Below are 26,844 nucleotides of genomic sequence, written 5' to 3' on the forward strand. Positions count from 1 at the left end.
GGCAAGCCGAGAATCTCGAGTAATGAATCCATCAGGCTACTACTCTGTCAGGCGAGGATTAAAGATACTACCGCTAGAAGGACGAGCGACTTTTATTTTGATATAGACTTGATAGCCAATAATCTGGTAAATTGAAATATTCCCTGACTAGCAATTATATCAGGTAAATAACGTTCATGCTACTCGTATCAACTTGAGAATCTGTTCTTGCAGAAAATAAAAGAACAAACAGTCAACTTGTCACTTCACGAAGACTTGATGGCCTCCGCAGCCTAGCAAAATCACAGTTAGCAAAGATTCAAAACGGAGTAAAAAATGTAAAATAAACTAACATGACTCACCTTCTCCGCAACAGCATAAACCGAACTCTGTATATGCGACGCCGGCAACATCGGAAACACACTCGCATCAACAACCCTCAGCCCACGAACCCCATGCACCCGAAACTCCGTATCAACAACACCACCATTCTCTAGCTTCCCCACGGAGCAAGTCCCCGACGGGTGAAACAGTGACTCGGCAGCGCCCCGGATGTACGCCTCCAGATCCTCATCGGACGACACGTCGGCGCCGGGAACGAGTTCCACGGGGTTGAAGGCAGTAAGCTCTGGTGTGTTCGCGACGGCGCGCGCGAACTTGATTGCTTCGATGAGAATCACCACGTCGAGGGGGTTGCGGAGGAAGGCGGCGTCTGCGAGGGGGGCAGCCAGTGTTTTCCGATCGGTCGATGAGGCTGCGGCGGGCCGCACGTTGCCTCGGGAAAAAGGGTGCTGCAGGCCGAGGACAAAGGTGCCGTCTGCCCAGAGGAATTCGATTTGGGCTTGGTTGGTCGCTGCGAGGCCCGCGGTTAGGAGTTTATGCTGTGCGGCGTAGCCGCGTTTGACGCTGACCGGGGTATCGGCGTCTAGGTATGTGGAGGGGTCTAGGGCGTTGGCGAGTCTGTGTAGGGTGTCTCTTTGAGATGTAAAGCTGTCTGTCGATAAGAAGGCGAGAAAGTCGCCTGTTGCGTCGGCGTAGGGGCCTGTCTTGTGCGTGTTGTATAGATCTAGGGACTCTGCGGCAAATGTGGCGTTCGAGGTGAGATTTGCCGATGTCAGAGGGAAGTCGACTGGTTGTGGTTAGGGTATAAGGTATCATCGAAAGCTCCGGGGAAGTGAGGTTTCTCACAAGAAAAGACGACAGGGACATAGACATGGTCCTGGAGATTGCGACCGACACCGGGAACCTTGGCCACAGTGGAAATGTTCAAAGGAGACAAGATGGCCGGGTCGCCGATTCCGGAAAGCTGCAAAAGCTGAGGCGTGTGGATAGCGCCAGCTGCTAGAATCGCTTCCTTGCCGACCTTGACGACAGTTGGGCTCTTGCATTTCGACGAGACAAACTATTGGAACTCGGTCAGTGCGACGTGTGCAGCTGGCGGGTCATTCATATACAAACCTCTACCCCTGTAACCTTGGGCCCCTGAGGAGTCTGCTTAGTTATGAGTTGAGTGACTGTTCGCCCTGCAAGAAGACTAAGACGAGGTCGATGGGAGGCCGCTTCCCAATATCCCCTGCGGGCATCGCTTCGGGAGACCGTCACGGGATCTTGGTTATGAGGGCTGAAATACAGACCCACGGCATCCCCACTGGCAGCGTCCTTGGGAATACGAATACCGAGGCCTGTTAGGGCACTGATAAAGTGCTCTAGACGCCGTGTAAGCAGAGACCAGCATTGGAAAACATAGGACTTGAATGAAGTGGTACGCACTCGTAGAAGGCCAGATCCAAGGAGCGTAGCTCGATTGAATGGGACCAGACGAGCCGTGAACAGATGGATCATAGGTAGTGTTCCATTCAGCCTCAATCGCATCTGTCGGAGGAGTGAAAGTCTCACTCTGCGGAAAGGCGCTGTTACCAATCGTTCCCACACGTATCGCAAGGATGGCTGTACTGTACCTTTTTAAAGTACGGGAGAAGATCTTTCCATCCCCAACCACGATTGCCGAGTGCTCTCCAGCGGTCATAATCTGCACTGGAGCCACGGTCAAACACCATGCGGTTCAGGAGACTGGAGCCGCCAACTGCCTTGCCCTGTGGAATCGAAGGAGCGCGGCCTGCTGCATCTGGGTTTGGCACATATGTTAAGTTCCAGTCGTATTTTGTGCCGATCGCACCACCAGCTAACCCGGGGATGACAATGTAGTCTTCATCTTGATCACTGCGGCAGGAAAAGTTAGTTGGCATACATAAGAAACAGTAATCCCAAGCCATGCGGCCAATTGCGTACAAGTCACCTGCTTCAATAACAAGAATACTATTTTCTAGGAAACATCATCAATAAATAAGCTGCAAGATCCGAGGCTTGATACTAGGCTGCTTACTAGGATTCTCCGACAGACGGTTAGCGACAGTCAGGCCCGAAACCCCTCCACCAATAATCACATAGTCGTAGGAAGAGCGCAGCTGAGCCTCGCTGGTGAGAACGTGGCCATGGGACGCTGATACTGCGAGAACTAGCGATCCGAGCCCAAGCCCTAAGATCGGGCGCGTAAGGTAGGCTGTCCACGTAAAATGCATGGTTGGTTGGGGTAAGTTGGTACCTGAATGGAAGAGGATGGATGGTGCGACTCCCTCCTTAAAATGTCGTCTTAAGCCATCAGTCAAACAGGAGGCGAAAGGGAATAAGCGAAATTATGAAACACCGACTGAACAGGGAGAATGTACAGGGGTTCACCCTAGTCAAGGTCCTAATTGGTAAACCCACGTGCTAGTCAATTCACCCTCCATCGTCATAGGGTGCTAGGAATTTAGCTATTGCGCCACATAAGGCTTTACCTATTCTAGGACGGAGGCCAATCCTCGCTCTCATTATCAAGCCGCAATATCCCACGTTTTTATCTCTCCGAACCGGATTTGCTGCGGTCTGTCCGTTCAAGTCAAGTGCCACTTGTTTATACGTTTTCCAGAGGATGGGAAATTGAGGCTAGAGCTAAACTGAGATTATCAACCACCATCCCGTCGATAATTACACGTCCACTGATGACTTGGGGTCCTACGAGGGTATTCGGATCGCCGGTTGCGGCGCTTTATCCAACTTCTCGCCCTCGGCTGCTCCTGCCAGCACCGCCTCCCTCTCGCCGTCCACAGCGACGTCCAGTATTGCACTTGTGACCCCGACGATCTACTGGGCTGTCGCTGCGAACCCAACATCTTCGCTTCTATTACGGTGTAGTGTGGGATCTGGTGGTTAGGCTTCGCACTCATTGGGGTCTGACCATAATTGCGTGTTCAATAAGGGGCAGCGGCTGCTATGGTTGGATCTAGATGGACTGTATGTTTCGAGGCTACCATGTACATGTATTTATCCCGCTCAATTAGAGACGATGACGGTCTTGGAATTAGAAACTTAGGAATAAGGTGCGGCTCTTCCATGCAGCATCAGAACTTGATCACCCTATTTGATTTCACATAACTATATATAATAGCACACTTGGGCCAGGAAAGGTAAGCTTTGTTATATCCACTAGAGCGTATCCTACTAAGAATCGGCTCCCGTTCGCTGATAAGACTTTTGCTCTCTCTACGAATAATCATTCCACTCCATCTGTTCTTTATTACTTGGTGTACAGGGGAGGGCCCATACTACATAACCTAACAGATTAAGATTGTGTCGGGCGCGTTGGTCCTACATAAAACGTGTCATTGTTGCCTGTTCTCTGGGCGTGCAGGGGTCCTAGTTTTGACGAGCACAGCCATGCCCAAGCTGTGGGCTTTGATAGGCCCAGTTTCAGCCAAAGAGGAGTTTGATCCAGTAGGAATGCCAACAATAAATGCCCAGGTGCTGCGGCGAGTTTAGGAAGGTAATCACGGTTCCCCAACCCTGTCCATGCTGTTGGGTCAGGGCCTTCCCCTCCTCGCACACCCAGCTCGTTGACACTGGCCCACCCGACTCCTGGGCGCGTTTAAGCCACACGCCGGCCGGCAGGTTAGTAGGATGGTGGGTGGCCACATGGGAATCCCTACTGTTTTATGTTTTTATATTTTTGCTCTTGCCATTGTGAACAGAAAACTGGTTATAACAGGAGATACAGCTCTCTCCCGACTACTGATCGGGGTTGGCACAATTATGTACGGTCCTTGACCCCCGCACCACTGGGAAACCCCCCAAGCGCCAATCTCATCTACTGCGCTCTAAGCTTCTTGAACCCCCTCGGCTTAACGCCCGTCTCATACGCCAAATCAATATCCTCAACGGTAAGCCCAGCAGTCTCCGGAACAAGGAACCAGGAAACAGCACCAACAATAACTGTAAGCCCCGCATACACGAATCCCGTCTTTGCGCCGAGGTTTCCGGAATCGACGTTATACATGTATGGCGTGATGAATGAGAACAGCCACGAGCTGACGGCACCCGTGATGAACGCGACGGATTGCGAGTAGTGGCGCAGTCGGTGGGACGAGATTTCGGGGCAGATTGTCCAGGCGACGCCGACGTTTGCGTAGGCCGTGTAGGAGATGAGGATGTTCCTGTTTGCTGTTAGTATGTGGGGGTGAAAGCTGGAGGAAGCAAAGGGGAGACCGACATGATGACACCAATGGCCCAGATACTACCCATACTCCCGGCGAACGCCAGAGCCCCAACGATAACCATTCCAATCAAGTTGCCTCCCAATCCCCACAGCCATAGCCGTCGGCGCCCAATCCTATCGTTGTAAACCCACCCGAAAACAATGAACAACCCGCCCAGGAAGAACCCACCGATCCCAATGTCAAACACATGAACGGCCGGCAGACCAACTGTAAAGAGGAAATAGATATTCTGGCTCAGGAATGGGATTCCAATTGCACTTGTCGAGAACATGATGAATGCGATTGTAAGCGTGCGTCTGAGGTTCGAGCCGCGGAAGAGTTCGAGTGGGGATGCGGAGGCCGCTTGCGAAGCTTGCTCTTCTTCGAGCGTGTACGCGATGGAGGCGAGGCGGAGGGACAGGGTTGGGTCGTTTCCGTGTATACGACGAAGGGCGCGCTCGGCTTGCTCTTTGTTGCCCTTGGAGAGGAGGTACACGGGGGATCTGCGAGGATCAGCACACGAACGACCTTTTGGCGGGATGGGGAGCTTACTCGGGGACGGCTAGGGCAGCGACTAGAACAAGGACAGCAAAGGCCCACTGGATAGCAAAGACAATTTTCCACGCAATCGGGTTCGGGTTTGGAACGAACGCCCGAACGATTCCCAAACTCGTGCCCTGCATGACGACGCCGAAGAAGACGAGGGCCTGTAGGATTGCTCCACGCAGTCGGACTGGGGCGATCTAGTGAAATACACAGTCAGAATGGGAGACAACAGGCGCGCAGTTCAATCCAATACTCACATCAGCAGCATACGTCGTTCCAATCGTCATCAACCCTCCAACCACAGCGCCGTTGATCGTCTTTCCAGCGAGAAGCATACCACGCGAGGTCGCGAAGAAGAGAATAAACGTTCCCGCGATTGAGAGAATTGAGAAAGCAAACGCAGTCCAGCGTCGCCCAACCTGTTGCGCGAGGGCACCGGCAGCCATGGCGCCGAACGCCTGACCTAGATTTGACATGGAGGTCCACAGCGAAGTCCAGAGAGATGGTAGATACGCTGAACCGGTAGTTGGATCCACATCGCCAAAGGAAGCGATAAATGCGGGCATTGCGATGCTGGAGTTGTTGGAGATGGTGTCGTAGCCGTAGTTTGCAGCGCACACGAAAGGGAGTATGGCTAAAAGGTTGTTGGTTAGGTCAGGTTGTGGAGGTAGTCAAAAAGGATAGAATTACCAAAGAATAAGACACGCTTATGTGTCTTGATAGCCTGCCAGGTGGTAATCTCCTTCTCGGCGCGGTGAAAGTCCTCCATGGCTTCCGTGCCGACCTTGCCAGGGGCCGGGCTGGACTCGACGTGTTCAATATCTTCCACTTTGGGGTCCGTCATAGTGATGGATGAATTGGTTTAGCAGACAGGGCGGTAATGTATTCCGATAGCGGCCTTGCTTTAGATAGACGCGAAAGATCCGGGGTACAGGGGGTAGAATATATAGAACCAGCGTGGCAAGGTTTTCATCCCGGGGCGAAGTGGACGCGGTTCACGTCCTCGGCCGGAATTAGCAAAAGAGTCGGAAAGACTAACCTCGTGATGAAGATTTGACAGCTAATCCCCATGGGGTTGGGTGCGTCCACTTCAAGGCAGTCCGGAGAAGCCGAGAAGGTGGACGGGTGGACGCTCGGGAGGAAAAACACCGAGTTGGCCCTGGATAACCCGAAAGCCTGCACCTCTTATTATAACGCCGTATATTCCCCAGAGCGACCTTTCTGCGCATGAACTCTTGTTGAACAGCATGCTAAGCTAGATAAAGGGCCCGTTTAAACGTTGGTGCGATTGTTCTGCCCGGTATGTTATCCGGGAAATCCGTGCGAGCCTTGGAATATTGTTGAATTTCCTGGACACCGGTGATACTTGCAATTATAGGGAAAAGAACCTATAACAATAGATTGCAAGATATACATTAGCTACCATGCCTTATCAGAAGACCATGTAAGCGCCTCGAGCTTTTTATCTACGTTAGCCCGGCTCCCGCGAGGCAACTCCGAGGGCGGCACAGCCCCCGTTGCGACCATCTCAGGGACGCGATGACTTGTTTGTTGGTGTTTCAAGCTCCACGCGATGTCGTCCACCGGGATGGTGATTGCTCGCTACTGCTGACTCGTGACATCGCCGCCAATACCACCAGGCTAGGACAATTATCAAGCAGAAGCCGACCACAGCTCCGATTACAGGACCGGTGATCCGGTCTATTAACGATGACCTGTTTCCGACTGGAGCCCCGCGTGTGTCTGGCTCGGATGGCAGCGCGGGCCCTGACGCTGCTGCTGTCACGGTCGCCAAGCGGGAAGTCGGTGACTCAGTGGAGGTTAACGGTCTCGTCGTGGAATCGGTCACCGGCGCAGCTAACAGGTCCAATCCACCCATAACCGTGAGAACTACATCGTCACTCAAGTAATCGGTCTGGATAAAAGAGAACGGGTCTTTTGCGACTTCAGATTTGCCCTGTAGCGTCCATCTGACTCCTCCACAGCAGTCCGCCGTCATGGACGACACATGGCACTCAATCGAGTCTGTACGTGTTAACCATGCGCCGGCTTTACACCCGTGAGCAGTCGCCGAATCGCTGTACATTGACCAGTTGTTGGCCCGGTTGTCAAAGTGATTGGGAGACCGAGCCGGAAGCAGCCCTGGCTGTCGGGTAAACATGAAAGCAGGATTGTTGTCACATCGCGGCTCGGGTTGACAGACAAGATGCTTCCAGAGGCTGCTGTTGCGACCTCACCGAGAAGATAGGGCAAGAGGGGAAATTCAGTTGTTGAGTTTGTTGGCAGAGGAGTACTCATAGTTAGTGTAGTAAACTCCCTGTGTTGGGTGGATTATAGGGAGGAATGTAGTCAAACGCGGGGTGGGGAAGAGAGAAAAGGGAATTTCAGGCTCCAGACCTTCCTGTCTCGCCCGTGAAATCTGGTCTCAGAGTGATTAAGGGACCTTTGGGTCGCGCTCAGCCCAAGCTTCGTCGCATCCATGCAGCTGGGTCGGTCTGTGGCCTGGCAGATAGAACCTGGACTATTGCAAGCCCGCCCCAGGCCAACTGTTCCTTCCCATGCATCCGGGGTAAGGATGTGGCTCCTGCGAATGGGCTACTGGGGGCTCTTGGCGCCGCATGGCTTTTGCAGGGTTGGCCTCCACTGGGTATGTAATGGATGCCAAAGGAATTTGATGTCAGTGGGATGGTGCTCAGGAGGAGCTACAAGAGACAAACCGGCCAACTGTATATTAGCAGCTGTCATGGTCAGTCCATACTTCACGTGCACGGAGCACCCTAGGCCGTATTAATGTGCCGGATTGCTTGTCACCACTTTGGCTGCCTGTTCTGGACCCAAGTCTCAGCAACAAATGAAGAGGAGCCTTGTGTAAAAGTGCCTTGGTACACCTAGTACCCATACTCTTCCATGTAGCTACTAAGCATTAGCTCCATAGCAGGTTGGAAAGTCGGGAGGGTGCTTGGTTTGTTTCAGAAGGCAGCTATCCGTGCCTTCCAGCGCACCCACCGCCTTCGTCTTATGGGTGCGCCCCATATTCTTCGTAGTCCCATATTCTTCGTAGTTTTTCAACCTCTGTAAATTATTCTTTATTATAACTACATAACATGCCAAAATCTCCTGAATTTAATGAAACTCACTTGCTTAAAGCTATCACCACGACTAGAGCCCAGAAAAAACCAAATATCGTGAAGATTGCGCGTGAATTCAACGTGTCCTATACCACGCTATGAAGCCGCCTGAAAAAAGTAGAAACACTAGTAATACTAACCACGTCGAATAAAAACCTTCTACAGCCATATCAGGAGAAGGCCTTGATTAAATAGATTATATAAATATGGAAATAGAACCTCCCACTAACTACTATGATTATTATAGCGTGGGCAAACCAGGCACTTACCCGCGCGGGTTCTAACAAGTAGGTTGGCAAGATATGGCCTTATTACTTTGAAGCGCGGGTACTAGCACACCTAGGCCTCGCGCTAGTGAAGTAAAAGACTAAGGAACTAAGGTGGATATAAGTAGAGGATGCAGGACTTCTCTAATACTAGTACGACCAGCTAAAAGACCTTCTTAATAGAGTTCCTTCGCGCCTTATATATAACTTCGACGAATGCGGATTTCAACCTGGTTAGGGGCGAGCTTGTAAGGTCTTTAGGTTAAAGTCTTGCCCTAATCTTATAGAGGGTAAGTGAGGTGAAAATATTACTACTATTAAATATATTAGTATGGATGGTTAGCTAATAGCCCTATTCTTTATATTTAAAGCTGGTGGCAGCTTTATAAAGGCCTAGTATGATAGTAGTGAGGTGCTACCTCCTAATACAATGACCGCGATATCCCTAAATAGTTGGATATCTGTGAGCTAGCGCTTGCCTGGCTAGTTTAATTTAACCATGCTACAAAGGATCCTAATCGTACAAAGCAAGGCGAGAAGCGATATCTAATATTTGACGGCCACGGCGCGCACCTTACGCTTGAATTTCTACAATACTGCGAGGATAATAAGATTATCCCCTTTAGTTTCTTACCTTATATAACACATCTTTGCCAACCTCTTGATGGAAAGCCTTTTCTAGCCTATAAGCAGCAATTCAGGCTTATAAACAATGAGCTATCCTTCTGGGGTGGTAGGCCATATAGGAAGGCAGAGTTCTTACAGATTATTCAACCAGTCCGCGAGAAGGCCTTTACACAGCGAATTATTCGAGAATCCTTTAAAGACCGCGGCATCTGGCCAGTTTATGGCCATCATATCGTCGATCAGCTTGCCAATCAGTTGGAAATACCAGATATATCAATCCCAGAGCTCCCTGGCCGTACACTAACTCCACCACTATTATCCTCCAGCGTTGAAAATAGTCCTCCAGCAACCATTGAGGTGCTTACTAGGAACCAGGTAAAGGTCCTAAAGGATCTTACTGAGCTATCTGAGCGGACCAAGCGGAATTTATCAAAGGTCTTCCAACACCAGATGGAGAAGCTAGAGGAGCTTAAAATGACCCAGGAGGCAATCTGCAGGATTAGGACCGCGCAGGCGCCACAGCACCGGAATTATACTAAGCGCCAGGTTAAACCGCTTGGTAGTAATGGGATACTAAAGACTCGCGATGCTATTCGATCAATTAAGGTCAGGAAGGAGAAGGATAATGAGCGGGAGCAGAAGAAGCTGGCGAAGCAATTTGAAAGGGTTTATGGTTTTGCGCCCACGCAGCGCTCGGAGGAGCGAATCCAGCAGGCAGCTGAAAATGAGAGGCTATCTAGAGAGGCAGGAGAAGACTTTTTTATTAATAATTAGCTATTGTGGTGGTTGAATAGCTTCAAATATCGAAAAACTACGAAGAATATGGGACTACGAAGAATATGGGGCGCACCCATAAGACGAAGGCGGTGGGTGCGCTGGAAGGCACGGATACTCCACAGTGTGGATCGATCAGCCGTGCGTACTCTACCAATAAGCAAGAGGCCAATCGGATGAACAGCTGATCCCGTGAGCTATCAATCAAGAAATCCTTCAGCAGCTCATGGAATGATTGGATTAAGAGCTCGTATTACTTTGTACCCCTGGCCCCACTCGATCGATTGACAGCGACATGAATGCACCGTGGACCCGTGGACAAAGCCAAGCCTTTCCAAGTTCGGCAGCGCATGGTCGACCCCAAAGCGAATCATTATTAGACGAACCTCGCAAAAACGGCCCCATTTCCACCAATGCCAATGACGACAACGCGAATCAAGTCCCTCAACGAGGTTCTGTCCTTGCGTTTGCGTAATCCATCTCATAAAGCTGATCCCCACGCAGAGTAAGCACTAGAAGACTCTTGCAAACCTAGCATGTCAGCTTATCATATAAGGACGCAAGCACCCACCTCCTCTCTAACTACCATATCAACTTGAATAATCATGCATCTTGCAACTCTAGTCGTTCTTACCGGCCTCGTAGTAGGCGTATACCTAACAACCCGACGCAAACCACCCTCTCTCCCCCTCCCACCAGGCCCTAAGCCCCTCCCACTGATCGGCAACATCCACCAAGCCCCCAAATCGCACGGATGGCGAACATATCAACAATGGAGCAAGGAGTACGGACCGATCGTCCACGTGAATATGCTCGGACAGCACGTTATCATCTTATCCTCGACAGAAGTCGCACATGAGATTCTTGCCAAGACCGGAGCGGCGTTTTCGGATAGGCCGAGGCTTTTTGTACATCCCCCCTTCCTCATCAAACCCTTCAATATGAATACACCGGGGACCAAAATGAGCTAATGAAAGGGTCAGCTCGCAACCGAACTCGCCCTCAAAGGCCTCAACATCCTAATGATGAACTACACGCCGCAGTTCCGCCAGCACCAGCGCCTCCAAGCCTCCGTGCTAAACACCACCCCAGCAGCATCCTACCTGCCACTACAAACCCTCGAATCGCAACAACTCCTCCACGACCTCCTCAACCACGCTTCGAACCCGGCAGGCGCCGATGTGCAGAAATACTTCCAGCGCACAATCGCAAGTATAATCCACGCCCTCCTCTACGGCTTCCGCATCGCAGACCCCGAGGATCCGATGCTTGGCGAGTTGTCGAGGTTCAACGACGAGTTCTCGGACTTCGTCCAGGTCGGCGCACATATTGTCGATATGTTCCCGGTACTTAATAACCTCCCTTCGTTTCTCGCGCCGTGGAAAGAAAAGGCCGAGGGGCATTTCCAGGATAAGTATGCGCTGCGGAGGGAGAATTTCCGGCGCGGGCTGGAAGGGGAGACGTGGAATATCGCGAAACATCTGAAGAGTTTGGTCCAAAGCGATAAAATGGATATGCCCATGGATGAGTTGGCCTTCGAGCTCGGGACGATCATCGATGCTGCGCTGGATGGGACGGCGGATAGTCTGATGTGGTTTGTTGTTGCATGTGTCACGCAGGATCCCGAGGGGACGGGGTTTATCGCCAGGGCGCATGAAGAGATTGATAGTCTTGTTGGGAGGGAGAGGATGCCTGCCCCGGAGGATCGAGTGAATCTCCCATATGTCAGTGCGATTGTTGAGGAGGTCCTGAGGTGGAGGCCTGTTGGGCCCGAAGGCGTTCCACACCTCAATAAGGAGGAGGCGACGTACAATGGGTACAGCATCCCTGCAAACTCGGTGATCGTACCAAACGCCTGGACCATCTCCCGCGAAGAGAGTGTCTTCGGTCCAGACCCAGACTCCTTCATTCCAGAACGCTGGCTCGTCGAGGCTGACCCCACCTCTGACCCGGACAACGAACCCCAACCAAAAGCTAAACACAAGACACTAAACAAAGCCATGCTTACCTCCGTCGCCGGCTTCGGCTACGGCCGCCGCACCTGTCCCGGCCGCCACTTCGCGCGCAACGTCATCTGGATCGTCATCGCGCAGTTACTCTGGGCATTCGAGATCCGGCCTGGCATTGATGAAGAAACGGGGGAGAGGATACCGGTTGATCCGCTCGCGTGCACGTATGGGCTTGTCATGCGGTCGTTACCCTTTAAAGCGTCGTTTCGGGCTCGGGGGGAGTGGGTTAGGGATGCTCTTGGGGGTGGGGATACGTTTGGGGTTGATTTGGAGGGCATGTTGGAGAGGATTGGGGCGGAGGTTGGCAAGATCTAAAGCTCTGTGAAGCTGACGTAGGATAGCGAGGATCCATAAATCAAAGCAGTTATATCAGTTGACTCTGATCCTCTTCTAGGATCTTGGAAACGCGAGTGCGAATATCTGGAAATAACTTGTTCGTCTCTAGAGCCGCACCTCAATCGGATTAAGTCTCCACAATACTTCGTCTGCGTTGAGACACACACGCGAATCCCTCATACAAAGACGCAGGAATCCCATTGAATGCTAGATCTCGGCCTGAACAACCTCTCCATACTCAATAGTAATACTCCAAGCTAGCAGGCGAAGTATAAAGCGCTCTCCGCAACGGTCCCTCAAAAACATCCCTAATCTCATCAAGGCCATACCCTGCATTAATAGCCAGCTGGAGAAGGACTCGCGCCTGGTCGGCCCCTAGGTAGCTTGCGAATATACTATATCAACACGCACTATTAGTTCCGCCGCTTATAGCCTGTGACGAGGAACGCAAGGAGGGAGAAAAATATGGAGGGTAGAGAGAACGGAGAAGACATACACAGCCTCTGGATAAAGATCCGGAACCCCGGTCCCCGTTACGGGTCTCGCGACGGCAACGGTCGGGATACCCTGTGCGAAGAGGTCGGCTGCGGCTTCCTTTGCAGAGGGACTTAGGGCTGCGGCGCCGGGACCGAGGATAACGAGACCTCTATTCATTTGGAAAATCGTGGTTAGCACAGCACACAAGTTGAGGACACATCACATACTTGGCTCCATTGGCGACGGCGGCGTACATCAGGGATGCGTCGAAGCCCTCTGTTTTATTTGGTTAGTGCAGGATTCCTGGATTTTGTTCCGAAGCTGGTTTGTTTCACGTACGGTGTCCGTAGAGAATAATAACAGAGGGTAGCTCAACCGTATCCGAGACGTTGAAATGAGGTCTTCCAACCGGGTACGAAGGATCAAAGAAGTAGTACGGCTGACCACCGAGGAATGCACCTAGATTCCCCTGCTCGATCGCCTTGAATGTATCCGGGGTATTGGCGTTGGCTTTTGTGGAGTAGTAGATTGAGGTGATTCTGCATTGCTTGTCTATTAGTGAGGCCGTAGGCGTGTGATGGTATGAGATTCGCATTGCATACCTGTCATTAAAAACAATCAGACCTCCTCGGTTTGCCGACGCCGGTGACGATGCTGCCGCGACAGCCTGGAAGAAATTCGAACGGCCGTCGGGGGAGATGTAAGTATCTGGTCGCATGGCACCGGTCGCGATGAATGGTTTCGAGCAATTGAATGTAAGGTCGACGCCGAATGCCTGCACGTTCCAGTCTTAGCATTCAACATACCCTTTTCAGGCGTACAGTCACTTACCGTCTCCTCGAGCGTATTTGTCCCATGAAACATAATGGCCCCCACAATATCCGAGTCCGGACTGCAGAGGTAGCGGTTCAAATGCTGTGTGATATTCAGGTACAGCGACGAATTAAGCCCAGCGCTTCCGCCTGTCGCAGGGAACTGGATGACAGCGAGCTGAGCGACGTCAAGAACCTCAGGGACTGTCTCAATCAGGTCTTGCGCAGTTGGACCCTTGCCCAGACCATAGTGGATGTTGTCGAGGCGGCTGTAGTTTGAGGCCGAGAGGATTGTTCCGCCTGCGCTGCAGATTAGGACTTTGGGGAGGGTAGTGTTATTAGAGATCCATTCTAGTTCTGCGGATGCGGAGCAGATGCCTAGGACTGAGGCTGCGAGTGCTAGAGTGCTGAAGCGCATGTTGGGCGGCGGACTTGATATCTGCACACAGGCAAACTGCAACCGATAGCGAGCTTACTGCTAGGAACAGTGTATCAGGCTTAAGTAGGCTGTGACCCTGCGATATCGGATCCTTATCTCTGTACCTTGTTAGCCTTATCTCCTTACTCCAACTCCATTTCTACCCCAAGATTGCAGGCTTGGCTAGATACCTAGACACCTACCGAAAGCACCAGCTAGACCACCATTCGGACTGCTCTAAAAAGCAGTGTTGTCCACGGTCGATTTATCAAGGGTCTCAAAAGTCTACCAACAAACTGCGGTCATGGTAGCTTACGGAACGAAAGTCGGTATAACCAATCGATGGACTGTGAAACCTCTACCTGCGTCTCCACCGATGTGAGCCGAGTTGGAAAACATGCTACAAGCGCTGTGATCCACATATATTTCGTGGGCTGATTTAGACTCTCACCTACGATTTCTTTATCTTCGTGGTGACATTTATCGCCAATCCGATCCACCCCACGTCTCTCTGATGTGGTACTAAGTGGTGATTGTAGCGTTCCATCTTCAACATCCACAAAGCAGGGGACCAGTGCGCATTTACTCAGAGGCATTCTTAGCGTGAAGCCATCCGAGCCTCTCCAAATCACTTGGGTCTCTAGTAAAATTAGTTACGGAACAATCACATTTTGGCTATGGTTCATCTGGGCGTGTTTAAAAGCGTGGTTCCTTTCTCTGAAGATGTCAAGATATCCGTGTAAAGTGCCTTACCTAGGACCTACTGCATGCTTTCCTTTGTCAATGGCACTTTGCACTTGGAGCTTTCTAGGTGGACTCTTGGGGAGAAGCCATGGGCGCATGGCATGACTAGCTAGTGAATAATCCTTTAATCGACCACGGACTGTTCTTTAACAAGGAACTATTCTTCTTGTCATATACATTGCCTACTGTTATAGTTTATTGCAGTCCTTTATTCTTAACTTCACTTAAACCCTTCTAACAATACCTATGTCCTATGTGGGCCTACCTGCCCTGTGACGACGCAACAGGATAAGCTCGATAGATCAGCAAAATCTAGACCTTTACGCGCGCCACGAATGACGAAAGGCTGCCCAGCATAAGGCCGATCGATTCTCGATCCAGGGCAAACTCGGATCCCAGCGGGAAGAAACGTGGCAAGGAACAGGGTCCAAGACCAAATTTTCGGTGGCAATGGACTTTCGCCGAACCATGGATGTATCTAGGGCGGGTGGAATATCTCAGCCTCTAAGAGGCGTCCAGGATAGTCTCCCTACTTCTGCGCCAATAGGATTTCTTCTACACCCGCGCGCTTTTCCTGTTCCTGCTGTTCCTGTGGGTGTTCCTGGGCGGATCACGATGGGCCAGGCACAGGAATGCCAGGCACGGCAGCGCGCCCGGCTGCTGTACGTGGTGGGTTTGCACATACAGCAAGAAGAACCAAGCCTTTGCTGAGCTCGGCTTTTGTGGATAGAATAGATTAATCATTTTTGAGTCTTCACCCATACGTTTTGTTTCATAGGAACAGGAAGAATGGATTGTCTTGTTCTTGCCTCTTCGAGATACTTATAGGAGTCCCTCATTCCAAATTTCATCATGCATTCCGAATACCCTTTGGCTTAATCGCGCTCCTGTTCTATCTTTCTCCGTTCTTCTTATTTTTTTTTTTTGTTTCTTTTTTCTCTCTTTTACCCATATCCCTGTTCTAATCCCATCATGCTCCTCCCCATCCTCTCAGCGACAACTCTCGCCCTCTCAACACGCGCTCTCGCAGCCACAAATACAACCACCGCCCAATCCCGAGCCCTCGCAGCCGCAAATACCCTTCAAACATGGTACAATAGCGCAACTGGAATCTGGAATACATGCGGGTGGTGGAACGGCGCAAACTGCATGACGACGCTCGCGAACCTCGCAGCCCTCCACATCGACGACACGTTCAACGATGTCGCACGCGGCGTCTTTGCGAATACATTCGCCGTCGCGGCGACGGTCTCGAATCCGATCCCTGGACGGGGAAATGATGCCGCGAGTTATCTTTCGAGCAATGGGACAGGGTATTACCCGGCGACTGAGGGTGTCCCGACTGGGGCGGCGAATACCGCGCTTTGGCTCGATGGGTCGTATGATGATGATCTGTGGTGGGGACTCGCGTGGGTTGCTGCGTATGATGCGACCAGTAATACAGACTATCTCGATCTGGCCGAGGGGACCTTTTATCATCTCGTGAGTTGCTCTCCTAGTCATACTATGATGAGGAGCCATGTACTAATTCACGGGTAGAGCAACGCCTGGCCCTCAAAATGCGGCAACGGCGGAATCGATTCGAACTACGAACATGTCTACGTCGGCGCGATCGCAAACGAACTCTTCCTCAGCCTGGCCGCCCATCTCGCGAACCGCGCAGAGGATAGCGCGTTCTACCGCGACTGGGCGCAGCGGCAGTGGGCGTGGTTCCAGGACAGCGGGCTGATCAACGAGAACAACACGATAAACGACGGACTGACAAACGACTGCACGAACAACGGACAGACGATCTGGTCCTACAACCAGGGTGTGATCCTCGGCGGCCTGGTTGAGTTGCACCGGGCCAGCGGGGACGATTCTGATTCGGATTCCAATTCATCCTCGAACTCGACATATCTCGACGCCGCCGGGGAGATCGCACGAGGCGCAATTGCCGAGCTCGCGGACGAAAACCACGTCCTCCACGACGCCTGCGAGCCAGCTGGCTGCGCGCCCGACGCGACGCAGTTCAAGGGGATCTTCATGCGGAATCTACGGGCTCTACATGCGGTGGCGCCTGATGACATATATGCAGAGGTCATCGAGGCTTCTGCAGAGAGTATCTGGGCGAATGATCGGACGGACGTGAATGCGTTGGGGGTTGTTTGGGCTGGGCCGGTGGATGCCGCAGTGGTGGATGCGTCGACGCATAGTTCAGCCTTGGATGCGCTTGTTGCTGCTATTGAGAAATAGAGATAGTGGTAGCGGAGGGCAGTGTGTATAGCAGGGTTGTATATAGGATGGATAGCAGGGTTAGTAAGTATAACATAGAGGGGATTCTCACTACATACGCGGACTCGCAGCAAATGCCTAAAATCTAGAACAAGACAGCTACAGCTTCGAGCTTCGCGTCTACGTTGAGGTCTGTAACCGAATGGGAATCGCATGCCACGACGTATTCTTTCTAATCATAAACAGCGCTACCCAGCATTCCATGAGACCCAAGCGATGTTGAGTGGTCAAAGGTTAACACTCCTCCCTCTTCACAATAACATTCCAATCGGTCGAATGGAACACCTGTCCGGAGAGAATCCCATCATAAAGACCGGCATGGCAATTGTCATAAATATACTGTGCTCCGTCCGCGATGCTGGAGAAGCTATCAAGGGTTTTTCCGGCGGGGTCCTATGCACGAAATGAACATGGTCAGCCCTCGCTTTTTTCCTCCTTGAGCTACCTATCCAGGATTCAAGGGAAGACGTACATCATTACACCACCAAATCGCACTCGCATACGAGCAGCTGACGCGTGCACAAGCCCCAGGACCGGGCCCCGCGCTCGGCTGTCCCGAGACACCACGGAGGTACGCGATCCCCTCTGCGATTGTTTCTCTCGAGGCGTCCCAGTAGTCTTCGGGGTAGCAGCGGACGTTCGAGCCGGAGAAGTCGGTGCGCTTCGCAAGGGGTGCATCGTCGTTGGTGGGCAGCGCAGTCGCGAGCAGGCCCGAGAGGACCATGGGGAGGATAGAGGCGCGCATGTTGATGGATGAAGGAGGCTTGGAAATTGAGGGCTTGGTACTAGAGAAAGATGTAGGTACACCTTGCCTTGTGCTATTGTCTTAGACAAAAATTGACGAACAAGGTGCCGCCCTTTATATCTTCACCTCAGGTGGAGATCTACACCTCGCAAGCCACCTTCAAGTGCATGATGTAAATATGGGGGCGGAGAATATGCCAAGACAACCCTCTGCAATCGTGGTAGGATCCGCTCGCTGCAGGATCGTTCTGTACACTTGTTTCTCGCTGTCTATCGTTGCTTAACTTGGTAAATTGATTCGAGGGCTTAGCGGCGGCACCGTTGGGGGCCGGTCGATCAAGCCACAGACGGAGCCTTGCCAGTGAACAACATAAAATCATCCTGAGTCATTGTTTCTGAATCGATCCATGGTTCTATCATTTACATTTGAAAGCCTCATCATCAAGCTGTGAAATCTAGCCCCGTTTTGCAGTAAGGGTTCTCAGACCCTCACCATCCATGGAGGTTTTGCACAAACCACTCCTACCCTACATGACGGCTGGAAGTTCCGGAATCTCTCCAACTTCGGAAGACCTGCTTAGGCCAGTGTTTTAAACTGTTCAATCAGGGGACCAGGGTTCTCCGAATTGAAAGCGCTCATATATCATTATAGGAGTAGCATAAATGAAACAAGCTTACCCAATCGCTAGAATCCACAATCCCACCACCAAAAGAGCAGCTTTAACATAACAGCTTCTTACTTTGGCACATCCCCAGTAAACAATTTCCCTACCAACCTCACAGCCTCCCTGCGGACCCAAATGCAAGCGACCACCCCCTACTCTGAATTCAAAACCATGCCGCCAATAAAAAACACCCGTGTCGGGGGATATTGTGCGTTTATCGACCAAGTCTCCGTCCCCCAATCCGACCTCGCCTTCGTCAGACAATCATGCGCAAGCCCCTACCTACATCCTTCATCTGCGTACCGCTCTGTGTCCTTCATAGCCAGGTATGAGAAACACGACACATCTGATCGCTTCTTTAGCAGAACCACGAATACCAACACAACCATAAAGCACCTTCTCGCTGTGATGAGCAAGGAAGACTGGGCGCAGCGCGCAAAGGATGCACTAACCACCGAGAGCAACCTCAGAGGCACGCCGAGAAGCCGGCTATGGTGGTTTTTCTGGATGTCGAGTCGGATATTAACGGTTTCTGTGATACCGCCCACGGTGGAGTACTGGCGGCCATTCTTGACCAGCCACAAGAAGAGTGCCAGTGTATCAGCCATTAACGCCACAGTGGCTAATGCGAGCAGCAGATATGCCGCTGATAATTCTCTCTGGACGATCGATGTCTGCACGAGTCCTTATTGGCTGAAGCAGCAAGTATCCAGACAAGTCACGAGAAGACCAATCACTGTGTTCTATCTCTCCATCTCCGTACCAGAATCTCACAAAGCACTTGAGTCAGATTTCATGCAACCAGCCTACAACTTTAAGGAACTTATTCGTGCCTTCTTGCCCTCCATTCGATACCCTTGAAAGTTCAAACTCCAAATGCCGTCTCGATCCACACGAGGTACCATTGACCGGGAAATACTGTCCAACACGGCTTCACCTGTAGGACTGTCCTGTTGGGTTACAGGCAATCTACAACGTGGTCTGTAGCTACCTGTAGCCAACACGGCAGGATGTGCCAAGGTTATTCTCATCTCTTATCGCGCTGGAAGATATCGGTCAACGATTTAGTCGCAGACCTCACGGCGGTGAACAAGACATTGGGAGCTACGAACAATTTGCGGTTGAAGACAATGTCCGTGATATAATCGCACAATTATGCACGATACTCAAAGCTCGGAAGAGATTTTAACTTTGACAATAGAGTCAGGTTCGCCAACCATAGGAATGCCCTTGATGAAGGAGGAGCTGATACACCAGAAGAACCCCATTCTAGATCCCACAGATCCCGGCCCGACCAAATTCTGTAACCATCTTTGGTATACACCGTTCAACAGCGAGCAGCCTATTAGCCAGGCACCGTACCCGAATCGGCGTCCACAAGCATAAGTGCCGCATTAGGAGCCATGAACTCCAAGAATCTCCTTCTCGTGACTCTTCCAGTGATATGTTGGCTTAGATTCTACCGACTTCCCATTGGCCGGCGATAGTACCAGACACCCGATATACTGCAACATCCAGTTAGCGACTAGCAGCCTTTATAACCTACCTGCAGCACGATATTTGGAATACGACGACGGATTGTCTACGGGCAATAGTTATGCAGTTAGTCAAAGATGCAGCGAATCGTTAGTGCAGGCTACATGGGCCCATCGATGGCAGCTGGCTGCTTCATCTACGACGGGACCACACTACCCTTCGCACACTTTCCTCGCTTACCACACAACACTTTGGTACCGATGCGACACCTTCTATGGCGCGTGACAGAGACCGGAGATTACAGTGCCGTTACCATTTCCCACAACGACACTGACTGACCATCAGCTAGAAGTGATCCTTCTGCAACCCTCCTGCAGGCTATCCCCAAGGCCCTATAGGAATAGTTTCATCTTATTCAGTGGCTATATCACAGCCATGCTGCTACATGTCGTCTTCCGATCTTATTGGGCAGGGGATAGGAACTACTTCGCCAAGCTCATGTAGCCGAGATGAAATCTCAGATGGAGGTCTTGTGACGACTACCACCCTGTTCCTGCATTGTCCGGTTCAGGCGCACCAGGCAGGAGCAGGTGGAGAAAGCCTGAATTACCATTCTAGTATAGTAGTATAGCCAAAGGGTCTCGGAAACCAACGGAGACTGTCGACGGTGCTAGCCCGGCTCCACACTCGCCCAGGTAGAGGAGGGGAGGGGAGGGGAAGGTATAGAAAAGGCTATAAAAGGCCAGTTGTAGACAGACAATATTAATGCAAATTATCCCCCAATAGCCCTTGATATGTTGACTTTTAGTTGAGATTATTTTGTCTGAAAGATTTTCCGTCAACAGTTTCCCTCGGCATCCTACTCAACATGAAGGTTTCCATCAGCAATATTTCCGCCACAGTAGATCACGACGCGCCCTATTTATATCCTCCATAGAAGTGGCTGGATATTATTGCCGACTGGCCGAATATCAAGTAATATTCAAGTGTTCAGTGTATATGGTGAACCTATAAACGTAGTTTGAGACCAAATCTAAGGTAAGCCTGCAGTCATGCAAAATTGGACCCCTTTTAAAGGTTTTCAGTAGATAAGCGGCCCAAGAAGCAATAAAGCAGAATAATTCTTTATGAACGAATAATTTAGATTGCTTACAGCATAGCAGTATAGGGTAGGGGCATTCAGGTTCCCACGACCGATGTACTTGAGAAAAGTACTTAGCTCAGAGGAAATGGTAATGAACGGGGTTCTAATACGTGCACTTGAAGGGAAAAAAAAAGCTAGACTTGGTCCTCACACATTGAACATTTTTACTCTAGCGGACGATCAGGGCGAGCTATTCTGTTTTAGAGTAGACTCGTGTAAATATCCTGAGTTCCCAGAAGCATATAGTCCAATTGATCCAGCAATTATCCAATGCTGCATCGTGAAGGTGACGGATAGAGTTTCTCAGAATGGTAGGATTTCAATACCCAACTGAACATCCAGCTCGAGGCCTGCTAGTTCAAGCGCTCGCTTTAGTGGAGGTGGCGGTACCCATTGGCCAGCAGGCTTGTACTCTTGCTTTTCAGTGTCCCATAGTTTTTCCGGCGATCCGATCGATATTCTTCGTAGATGAGGTAAATGCTCCTTTTTTTGCATGAGCAGGCCCCGCAGAAACTCGTCTTCTTCGAATGTGGTGAGATCCCAATCATCGTAAAAAATCTCTAGTTCTTCCAAGCAACTAGGAAGACTCCTCCAGGCCTCGAGAGGATCATCCACTCCGCATAGGAAGACTTGGTAAATGCGGAGCGTAGTGAGAGCTGTGAAACCGCTCAGGTTAATGCGCGGTCCATTACCCAATCCCTCATGGTCAAGCCACTGCCGAGTGAGGGTCAATTCCCTTAGGTTCCCCTTCTTTGGTTGCAAGGCGCGCACAAAAGCAGCGCATGTCCAGCCTTCAGTAATCCCATCGACAAAGTGGCCTTCCCACTCCCCCTGATCGACGTCATAATGGAGCACTTCCAGTACCTCTGGCCAGCTCAGTATGGCGGCTAGAGCCTCCTCGTGCGCCCCGCAGCGTATCAAACTCAGGCTCCTGACTGGCGATTTGCCAACAAGCCCATTGCCTTCGAATTCAATAGGGTCCAGATAATCGAAGAGAATGGTGAGCGCCTGAATGTTGGGGAACCGGAAAAAATGTTGAATATCGCATATCGAGTTCCTGCAAGGGACGATCATTGAAACAATATAATTTTCAAGTAATGGGTCATTCTTAAGAGTGCGCTTTAGCTGGCCCAGTGGATGTTCCCGGAATGCTTTATCGCGGACATAAATGTTTCGGTAAATCATTGGCTTCAACAAAGTGTAATAGCGACGTGAAATGAGACAAAAAGAGCGCAAGTCTTTGATCCATTTTGGTCGAGCTTCTTTAACCGCATATTAATACGCATCTGCCCATTTATAGAATGGCAAGGGTGCCTGTTCCTCTGCTTGGACATATTTGACGATGGCAAGAATCAACTCGGCCGGAAGGCTCAACAGTTTCGCCATGTGCGGCACAGTGAGAAGGACACGGGTAGAAGCGGCCAACGAGAGTAGAAGAGAGATACTGGCGCCGATGGGGCTTTATTCAGTTGGTCGGACTAGGCGACTCTAATGGCAGCTGAAGCCTAGAGCCTAAAAAGCTGGCGGGCTTTTTAGGCTCTAGGCTCCCGGCCCACACACCTCACTCTCACAAATTGCAACACGTTCAGATCTTTACAAGTGGCCCAACACCCCAGCGAGACTAGGCGCAATGAAGTCGCAGTCAATAATGTCCTTCCAGCGACCCCTGGGCTGCAGGGGTTAACCAAAGGAGGGCCGAAATGAACTTTTTAATTATTAAGCCACACTGTGGAACTCACCGTTAACGATTAGCTGGCCGGTAACAGATCGTTGGGTGGGGCCCGGCTTCCTGGAGGAGCGAGATTCGCTTTCTTAGAACATACTTTCTACCCGTGCGCGAACCACTGACAGGGTTCTATAATGTAATTTCAATTTCTCCTCGCTTCCCGAGTTCCGCCCAATCATACGCTGTTAAATGTGCTCTAAAGGTACCTATAACATGTCACGCCCCTTTCCTTTCCCTCTCATTGACCCCGCCTAAAAACTAGTTAATAGAGGACTAGCAGCGCTTAATCTCGAAGTTTAGAACATTTTTCAACTGGTTGGAATTCTCTTAATTAAACAGTGAACCAAGATGACTGGAAAGACCCCATTACGTCCACTACTTCCAGCAATTGCTCTGACCACTGCTGTCTCTCCCATGTCGAATAATGCCAAGCAAAAACGCCGATTTTTAGCTTGCACCGCTTGCCAAAAGGGACAAACAAAGGTATTATTTCTATTATTTATCTGGCCTGAACATTATTAACATCATAGTCTTCTGCTTCGTCCCCATGCGACCAGTGTGTGGCCATGAAAGCCAGTTGCATATTCGACGTAAGGCGAGACAGGCGTCGAAAATTGGCGCTGAAGAAGGCGGAACACACCCAAGACACACTTATAAAACTCATTGCTCTTCTACGACAAGGAACTCCTGATGATATTCTCAAGCTCAAAGCAGACATGGAAACATGTGTCTCCTAAGATGACACGGCAATTCCCTAGGAAATCGACGCGACCGGAACGGAATATCGTATCGCCCCCTGATGCTTGCCGCTTGCCAGCATGCTCAAGAACTCGCACTGCCAGATGGCCAATAAATATCCTAGGAAATGTGGCTTGGCAGTTCGGGAAGGGCTCGTCTGCCACCGCTTGAGAAGATGGAATTCTGTCTTTCAAGGCCTCTCAGTGCCATGAATATCACATCTCATTGCCTTTGCCCTTCCTATTTTCGGTGACCTAAGAGAGTGGAGAGTCCGCTATTTTTTGGTTATGGGTTTGACTAACGTCCAATCTTTTGCATTCATCACCGGGAATGTTACTAGTGTTAGGTGCTGGCGCGTAGGGATGCGGAATGCTTTCGCGAACAGGATGGCCGGTGCCAGCTTATATAGCACTGTCATTAGTGAACTGTTTTGCCGCGAAAAGAGCAAAGTCCCCAGGGTAAATGTAGACACGTTTTTATTTCTGATCAATTATATAACTCTAATCTAAACATACCTACTACTCAGGTTTGTGTCCTCCAGGGACTTTTCCATAGGTGCTAAGGATATGCCTCTCATGCTCTGAGGGACTAGTCAAATCTAGGGTGCAGGTGTGATAAGACTGGTCACACAGATGGTCGTGTCACGGCGCTAACTTGGCCAATCGGAGGTGGAAACGGGGGCGATGGAGGCAGCAACGCAGCGGCGACCGGTACATATTTTTTAAGTCCCACCCCACCATCTGCCGCACATCCTTACTCCCCTTCTCGCATCTTCTTTAACAAAGAATATTATAGAACACCACATTTATATGGACCCTGCTAGCATTTCTGTCTCTATGCTAGCCATCATCACAGCTGCCATTCAGTCGGCAAACACGTTCAACGAAACGGTCACGTGCTTCAAAGAGCGTAATAAAACGTTAGGCAGACTCCAGAATGAGCTAGAGGATCTCACTAAAATCCTTAATCTATTACAAATCGGAAGTCTTACTTTAGCTATCATAAGGAAATAACGCTTTTACCACCGTCGCACGTCAACCTCTAGCGTATCTTAACATGCAGTCTTCCGGATCCGAGTCTTGTGAAGGCCACACGCCCACCACCTAGATAACTAGCCCCAACAATAGCACCTGGAGAGAATATAAGCGCTTCCCCAACTCCAAATTTGACTACCTGACCAAAAAGCGAGCGTAATTCTTTATTATGATTACCTAATTTATCCCATGCAGCAAGGTGATTCACTATAGCTCTAGCCAAGTGGTTCTTTAGGACGCGTAGCCATTCTGGGGATAAGAATTAGTAAATAATAGTTGTGGAACATAGATTTAACAGGGCCGTGGAAATTGTTGGCTCCTGGGTAGATATAATTATCTGAATTCTGAGATGTCTCTGAAGGCGAATAGTAGATAGGAGGGTCTCTATAAATCCGCGAGTTTTAACTAACTTATTTATATACTTAACAACCCGTAAGCTTACAGTCGCAAATAGTATAAGGCTATTGGGATAAATAAACCTTATGGGCCTTATCCAAAGCCATAACTTTTCTAATACTCGGTTCCAAAAAGATACTAGCATAAATGTTGAACAGTGAGCAGGCAGTTTCAGGCAATATGCACGGACAAGACAGTTTGACTATTATTAATCAACAGGCCTCAATATGTTTTGGTTTCATTCAAGTCTATACGCATCATCCCTCGCTTGGAAATAATGCCTGAAATGCCTGCGCCCTCTTATATCTCTGCTCCTTGCCCTCCTTATTGTCGGCATACTGATCCCGAGCGCCATTCGCCCGCTCAACAAGCACGCCAACCGCATCGGAAATCCCGTGGCCAGTCCTCGGTGAGACCTTGATAAAGAGAGCGTCCTGCTGCACCGCAAACGCCTCGGCTTCCGCGTGCGGCACAGCGGGCTCTTCACCTTCTTCACCCATGGCGGCAATGACTGTGGCGAGAAATGGGTGGACATTGTTTTCCTCGCAGCGGCTGCGCATCGCCTCGACGGCGGCGACGGTTTCGTCCCAAGATTCCCGCGACAAAGATTTGTATGTAAAGACGAGGCAGAAATGCTGCGCAAGGCAGAGGTAAGCACCAAATTTCGCCGCGTCCGTGGGCGGCGTGATGAAGTCGACATTATACACCCAGCCATCGCAAAGGTACTCTGCGTCGCTGTCGTCTGTAGGGTCGTCTTCCCAAAGACCCTTTTCTCGTCGAAGTAGCTATGAAAAGGAGTGAGCTCATATCAGCTCGGGCCCGTGGGGGGGACGAGGTATGGTACTCTACTCGGACGGAGGATAGGTAAGTGCGTACCTTGTAGAGATCTACAGAGGCGCCTGTGGCATCCGCGATGATCATGGACATGGGCGTTTGATTGGGAAAGGGCCTGCGGTATGTCGGGGTGGGGGACCGCCTCACGTCGCTGATGTGCATGGCCCGAGGGGGTGGGCCAGCAGGCTCGCTCTCGGTTGTCGTGGCCGGCGCTGGTTTTGATGGCGCAGACTGGCTGCCACGGCCATGGAGCTTGCAGAAGATGGTCCTGGCGCGAGACAGCATGGATGACGGGTGGGTGAAGGGGACGAGGTGAGTGGACACGGGCAATGGTCGGTATATACCTGAAACCGAGGCACTGTTGGTGGTGGCTTGTGTGGGATAGCTGAGAAGAGATGTCGGCATGGACAAACGGAGACGCTCCGTGATAGATGGATGATGGTTGATTCAGGTTGAAGGAGTCTGGCTTGGGAGGCATTGGGGCAGGGGCCGAGGTATCTCACCGCCCGGAAGCCTAGACACAGTATGGACCTCGGGACTATAGATGAATTACTACTCTTGGCGAGGGAGCTATAATAGTACTAGTAAGTGGGAATGGTATCCGGGAGGTCTTTGTAATTTCTACAGTCGCATCAGCGTAGTGATACGGTTACATTCGCTTAGGGCGTTCGGAAGGGCCAGATGGCAGACTACAGGGCGGCGCTGGAGCCTCGAAGTATCCGAAGAAGCGCCGGCAACAGGTGGGCTTCTCTGAGTCTCACGGCTAGCGCCAGGAACGGCTCTAGCCAGTCCCTGGGACATCGTATCCCCCTGCCGGTTAACTAATTTCCCCTTGACAGTTCCGGAATTGGACGTGAAAAGAGAAGCTCTCTGTCTGAAGCTATCTATCCGCACTGATATATGCGTGACGAGCTCGCTCTCTGGAGGTAATCATGGGTCAGGGTACTACAGCAAATGCCTGTTGATCAACGTTTGCAGATCATAGCTTATGAGGCGCTCAAGCCTTAACGGGGGCTCGGCTGTTCGACTCGCAGTGACCCTGATGCCCGACCGTGCACCTCCACTCTATCTATAGTCCAACTGCATTCGACAGGAGGAATTGACTGCCCAGGTATCTGAAACCGCA

At 50.8% G+C, this 26,844-nt stretch overlaps 9 protein-coding genes across 9 annotated transcripts; 3 read left to right on the forward strand and 6 right to left on the reverse strand.

Moving 5' to 3' along the window:
* Positions 1–87: 87 nt before the first annotated feature.
* BJX68DRAFT_277504 (GMC family oxidoreductase) lies at positions 88–2,574 on the reverse strand. Its single transcript, XM_071048342.1, has 8 exons — positions 2,363–2,574; positions 2,269–2,302; positions 1,938–2,199; positions 1,750–1,876; positions 1,438–1,685; positions 1,168–1,381; positions 342–1,108; positions 88–272 (listed from the first exon to the last, which is right to left on the reverse strand). Exons 1-8 carry the CDS (start codon positions 2,556–2,558, stop codon positions 246–248), a joined length of 1,875 nt encoding a protein of 624 aa, XP_070896329.1. The 5' UTR covers positions 2,559–2,574; the 3' UTR covers positions 88–245.
* A 1,416-nt stretch (positions 2,575–3,990) lies between these two features.
* On the reverse strand, positions 3,991–5,940 carry fmqE (MFS-type transporter fmqE; the record flags this gene model as incomplete). Its single annotated transcript, XM_071048343.1, has 5 exons — positions 3,991–4,508; positions 4,565–5,053; positions 5,103–5,293; positions 5,354–5,730; positions 5,787–5,940. 5 exons carry the CDS (start codon positions 5,938–5,940, stop codon positions 4,163–4,165), a joined length of 1,557 nt encoding a protein of 518 aa, XP_070896330.1. The 3' UTR covers positions 3,991–4,162.
* Positions 5,941–10,496: 4,556 nt separating this feature from the next.
* On the forward strand, positions 10,497–12,215 carry BJX68DRAFT_256973 (cytochrome P450; the record flags this gene model as incomplete). Its single annotated transcript, XM_071043264.1, has 2 exons — positions 10,497–10,799; positions 10,875–12,215. The coding sequence occupies 2 exons, from the start codon at positions 10,497–10,499 to the stop codon at positions 12,213–12,215; spliced, it is 1,644 nt and encodes a 547-aa protein (XP_070896331.1).
* A 259-nt stretch (positions 12,216–12,474) lies between these two features.
* BJX68DRAFT_269402 (asparaginase) lies at positions 12,475–13,943 on the reverse strand (the record flags this gene model as incomplete). Its single annotated transcript, XM_071046332.1, has 6 exons — positions 12,475–12,631; positions 12,733–12,882; positions 12,941–12,989; positions 13,053–13,252; positions 13,316–13,488; positions 13,545–13,943. The coding sequence occupies 6 exons, from the start codon at positions 13,941–13,943 to the stop codon at positions 12,475–12,477; spliced, it is 1,128 nt and encodes a 375-aa protein (XP_070896332.1).
* Positions 13,944–15,659: 1,716 nt separating this feature from the next.
* BJX68DRAFT_277512 (putative glycosyl hydrolase) lies at positions 15,660–16,922 on the forward strand (the record flags this gene model as incomplete). The annotated part of the gene is made up of 2 exons (XM_071048344.1): positions 15,660–16,169; positions 16,227–16,922. 2 exons carry the CDS (start codon positions 15,660–15,662, stop codon positions 16,920–16,922), a joined length of 1,206 nt encoding a protein of 401 aa, XP_070896333.1.
* A 273-nt stretch (positions 16,923–17,195) lies between these two features.
* On the reverse strand, positions 17,196–17,706 carry BJX68DRAFT_269404 (uncharacterized protein; the record flags this gene model as incomplete). The annotated part of the gene is made up of 2 exons (XM_071046333.1): positions 17,196–17,354; positions 17,434–17,706. The coding sequence occupies 2 exons, from the start codon at positions 17,704–17,706 to the stop codon at positions 17,196–17,198; spliced, it is 432 nt and encodes a 143-aa protein (XP_070896334.1).
* A 3,312-nt stretch (positions 17,707–21,018) lies between these two features.
* BJX68DRAFT_242508 (uncharacterized protein) lies at positions 21,019–22,406 on the reverse strand. Its single transcript, XM_071040997.1, has one exon. It carries the CDS (start codon positions 22,173–22,175, stop codon positions 21,294–21,296), a length of 882 nt encoding a protein of 293 aa, XP_070896335.1. The 5' UTR covers positions 22,176–22,406; the 3' UTR covers positions 21,019–21,293.
* A 634-nt stretch (positions 22,407–23,040) lies between these two features.
* Positions 23,041–23,554, forward strand: BJX68DRAFT_242509 (uncharacterized protein). The gene is made up of 2 exons (XM_071040998.1): positions 23,041–23,199; positions 23,247–23,554. Exons 1-2 carry the CDS (start codon positions 23,065–23,067, stop codon positions 23,451–23,453), a joined length of 342 nt encoding a protein of 113 aa, XP_070896336.1. The 5' UTR covers positions 23,041–23,064; the 3' UTR covers positions 23,454–23,554.
* A 1,587-nt stretch (positions 23,555–25,141) lies between these two features.
* On the reverse strand, positions 25,142–26,123 carry BJX68DRAFT_269406 (uncharacterized protein; the record flags this gene model as incomplete). The annotated part of the gene is made up of 2 exons (XM_071046334.1): positions 25,142–25,669; positions 25,761–26,123. The coding sequence occupies 2 exons, from the start codon at positions 26,121–26,123 to the stop codon at positions 25,142–25,144; spliced, it is 891 nt and encodes a 296-aa protein (XP_070896337.1).
* Between the last annotated feature and the right edge of the window lie 721 nt (positions 26,124–26,844).

This window comes from Aspergillus pseudodeflectus (genome assembly GCF_044049435.1).
Source record: "Aspergillus pseudodeflectus strain CBS 756.74 chromosome Unknown BJX68scaffold_39, whole genome shotgun sequence".
NCBI lineage: Eukaryota > Fungi > Ascomycota > Eurotiomycetes > Eurotiales > Aspergillaceae > Aspergillus > Aspergillus pseudodeflectus.

What these genes read in the sequence shown, in the direction of transcription:
- BJX68DRAFT_277504 (XM_071048342.1), bottom strand. Translation starts at nt 2,558, where the DNA reads ATGCATTTTACGTGGACAGCCTACCTTACGCGCCCGATCTTAGGGCTT. An exon ending in GTTATTGAAGCAGGTGACTT is followed by an intron (nt 2,200 to 2,268) that starts GTACGCAATTGG and finishes TTCCTGCCGCAG; the next exon opens with TGATCAAGATGAAGACTACA. An exon ending in TTGGATCTGGCCTTCTACGA is followed by an intron (nt 1,686 to 1,749) that starts GTGCGTACCACT and finishes CACGGCGTCTAG; the next exon opens with AGCACTTTATCAGTGCCCTA.
- BJX68DRAFT_242508 (XM_071040997.1), bottom strand. Translation starts at nt 22,175, where the DNA reads ATGATTTACCGAAACATTTATGTCCGCGATAAAGCATTCCGGGAACAT.
- BJX68DRAFT_242509 (XM_071040998.1), top strand. Translation starts at nt 23,065, where the DNA reads ATGACTGGAAAGACCCCATTACGTCCACTACTTCCAGCAATTGCTCTG. An exon ending in GCCAAAAGGGACAAACAAAG is followed by an intron (nt 23,200 to 23,246) that starts GTATTATTTCTA and finishes TTAACATCATAG; the next exon opens with TCTTCTGCTTCGTCCCCATG.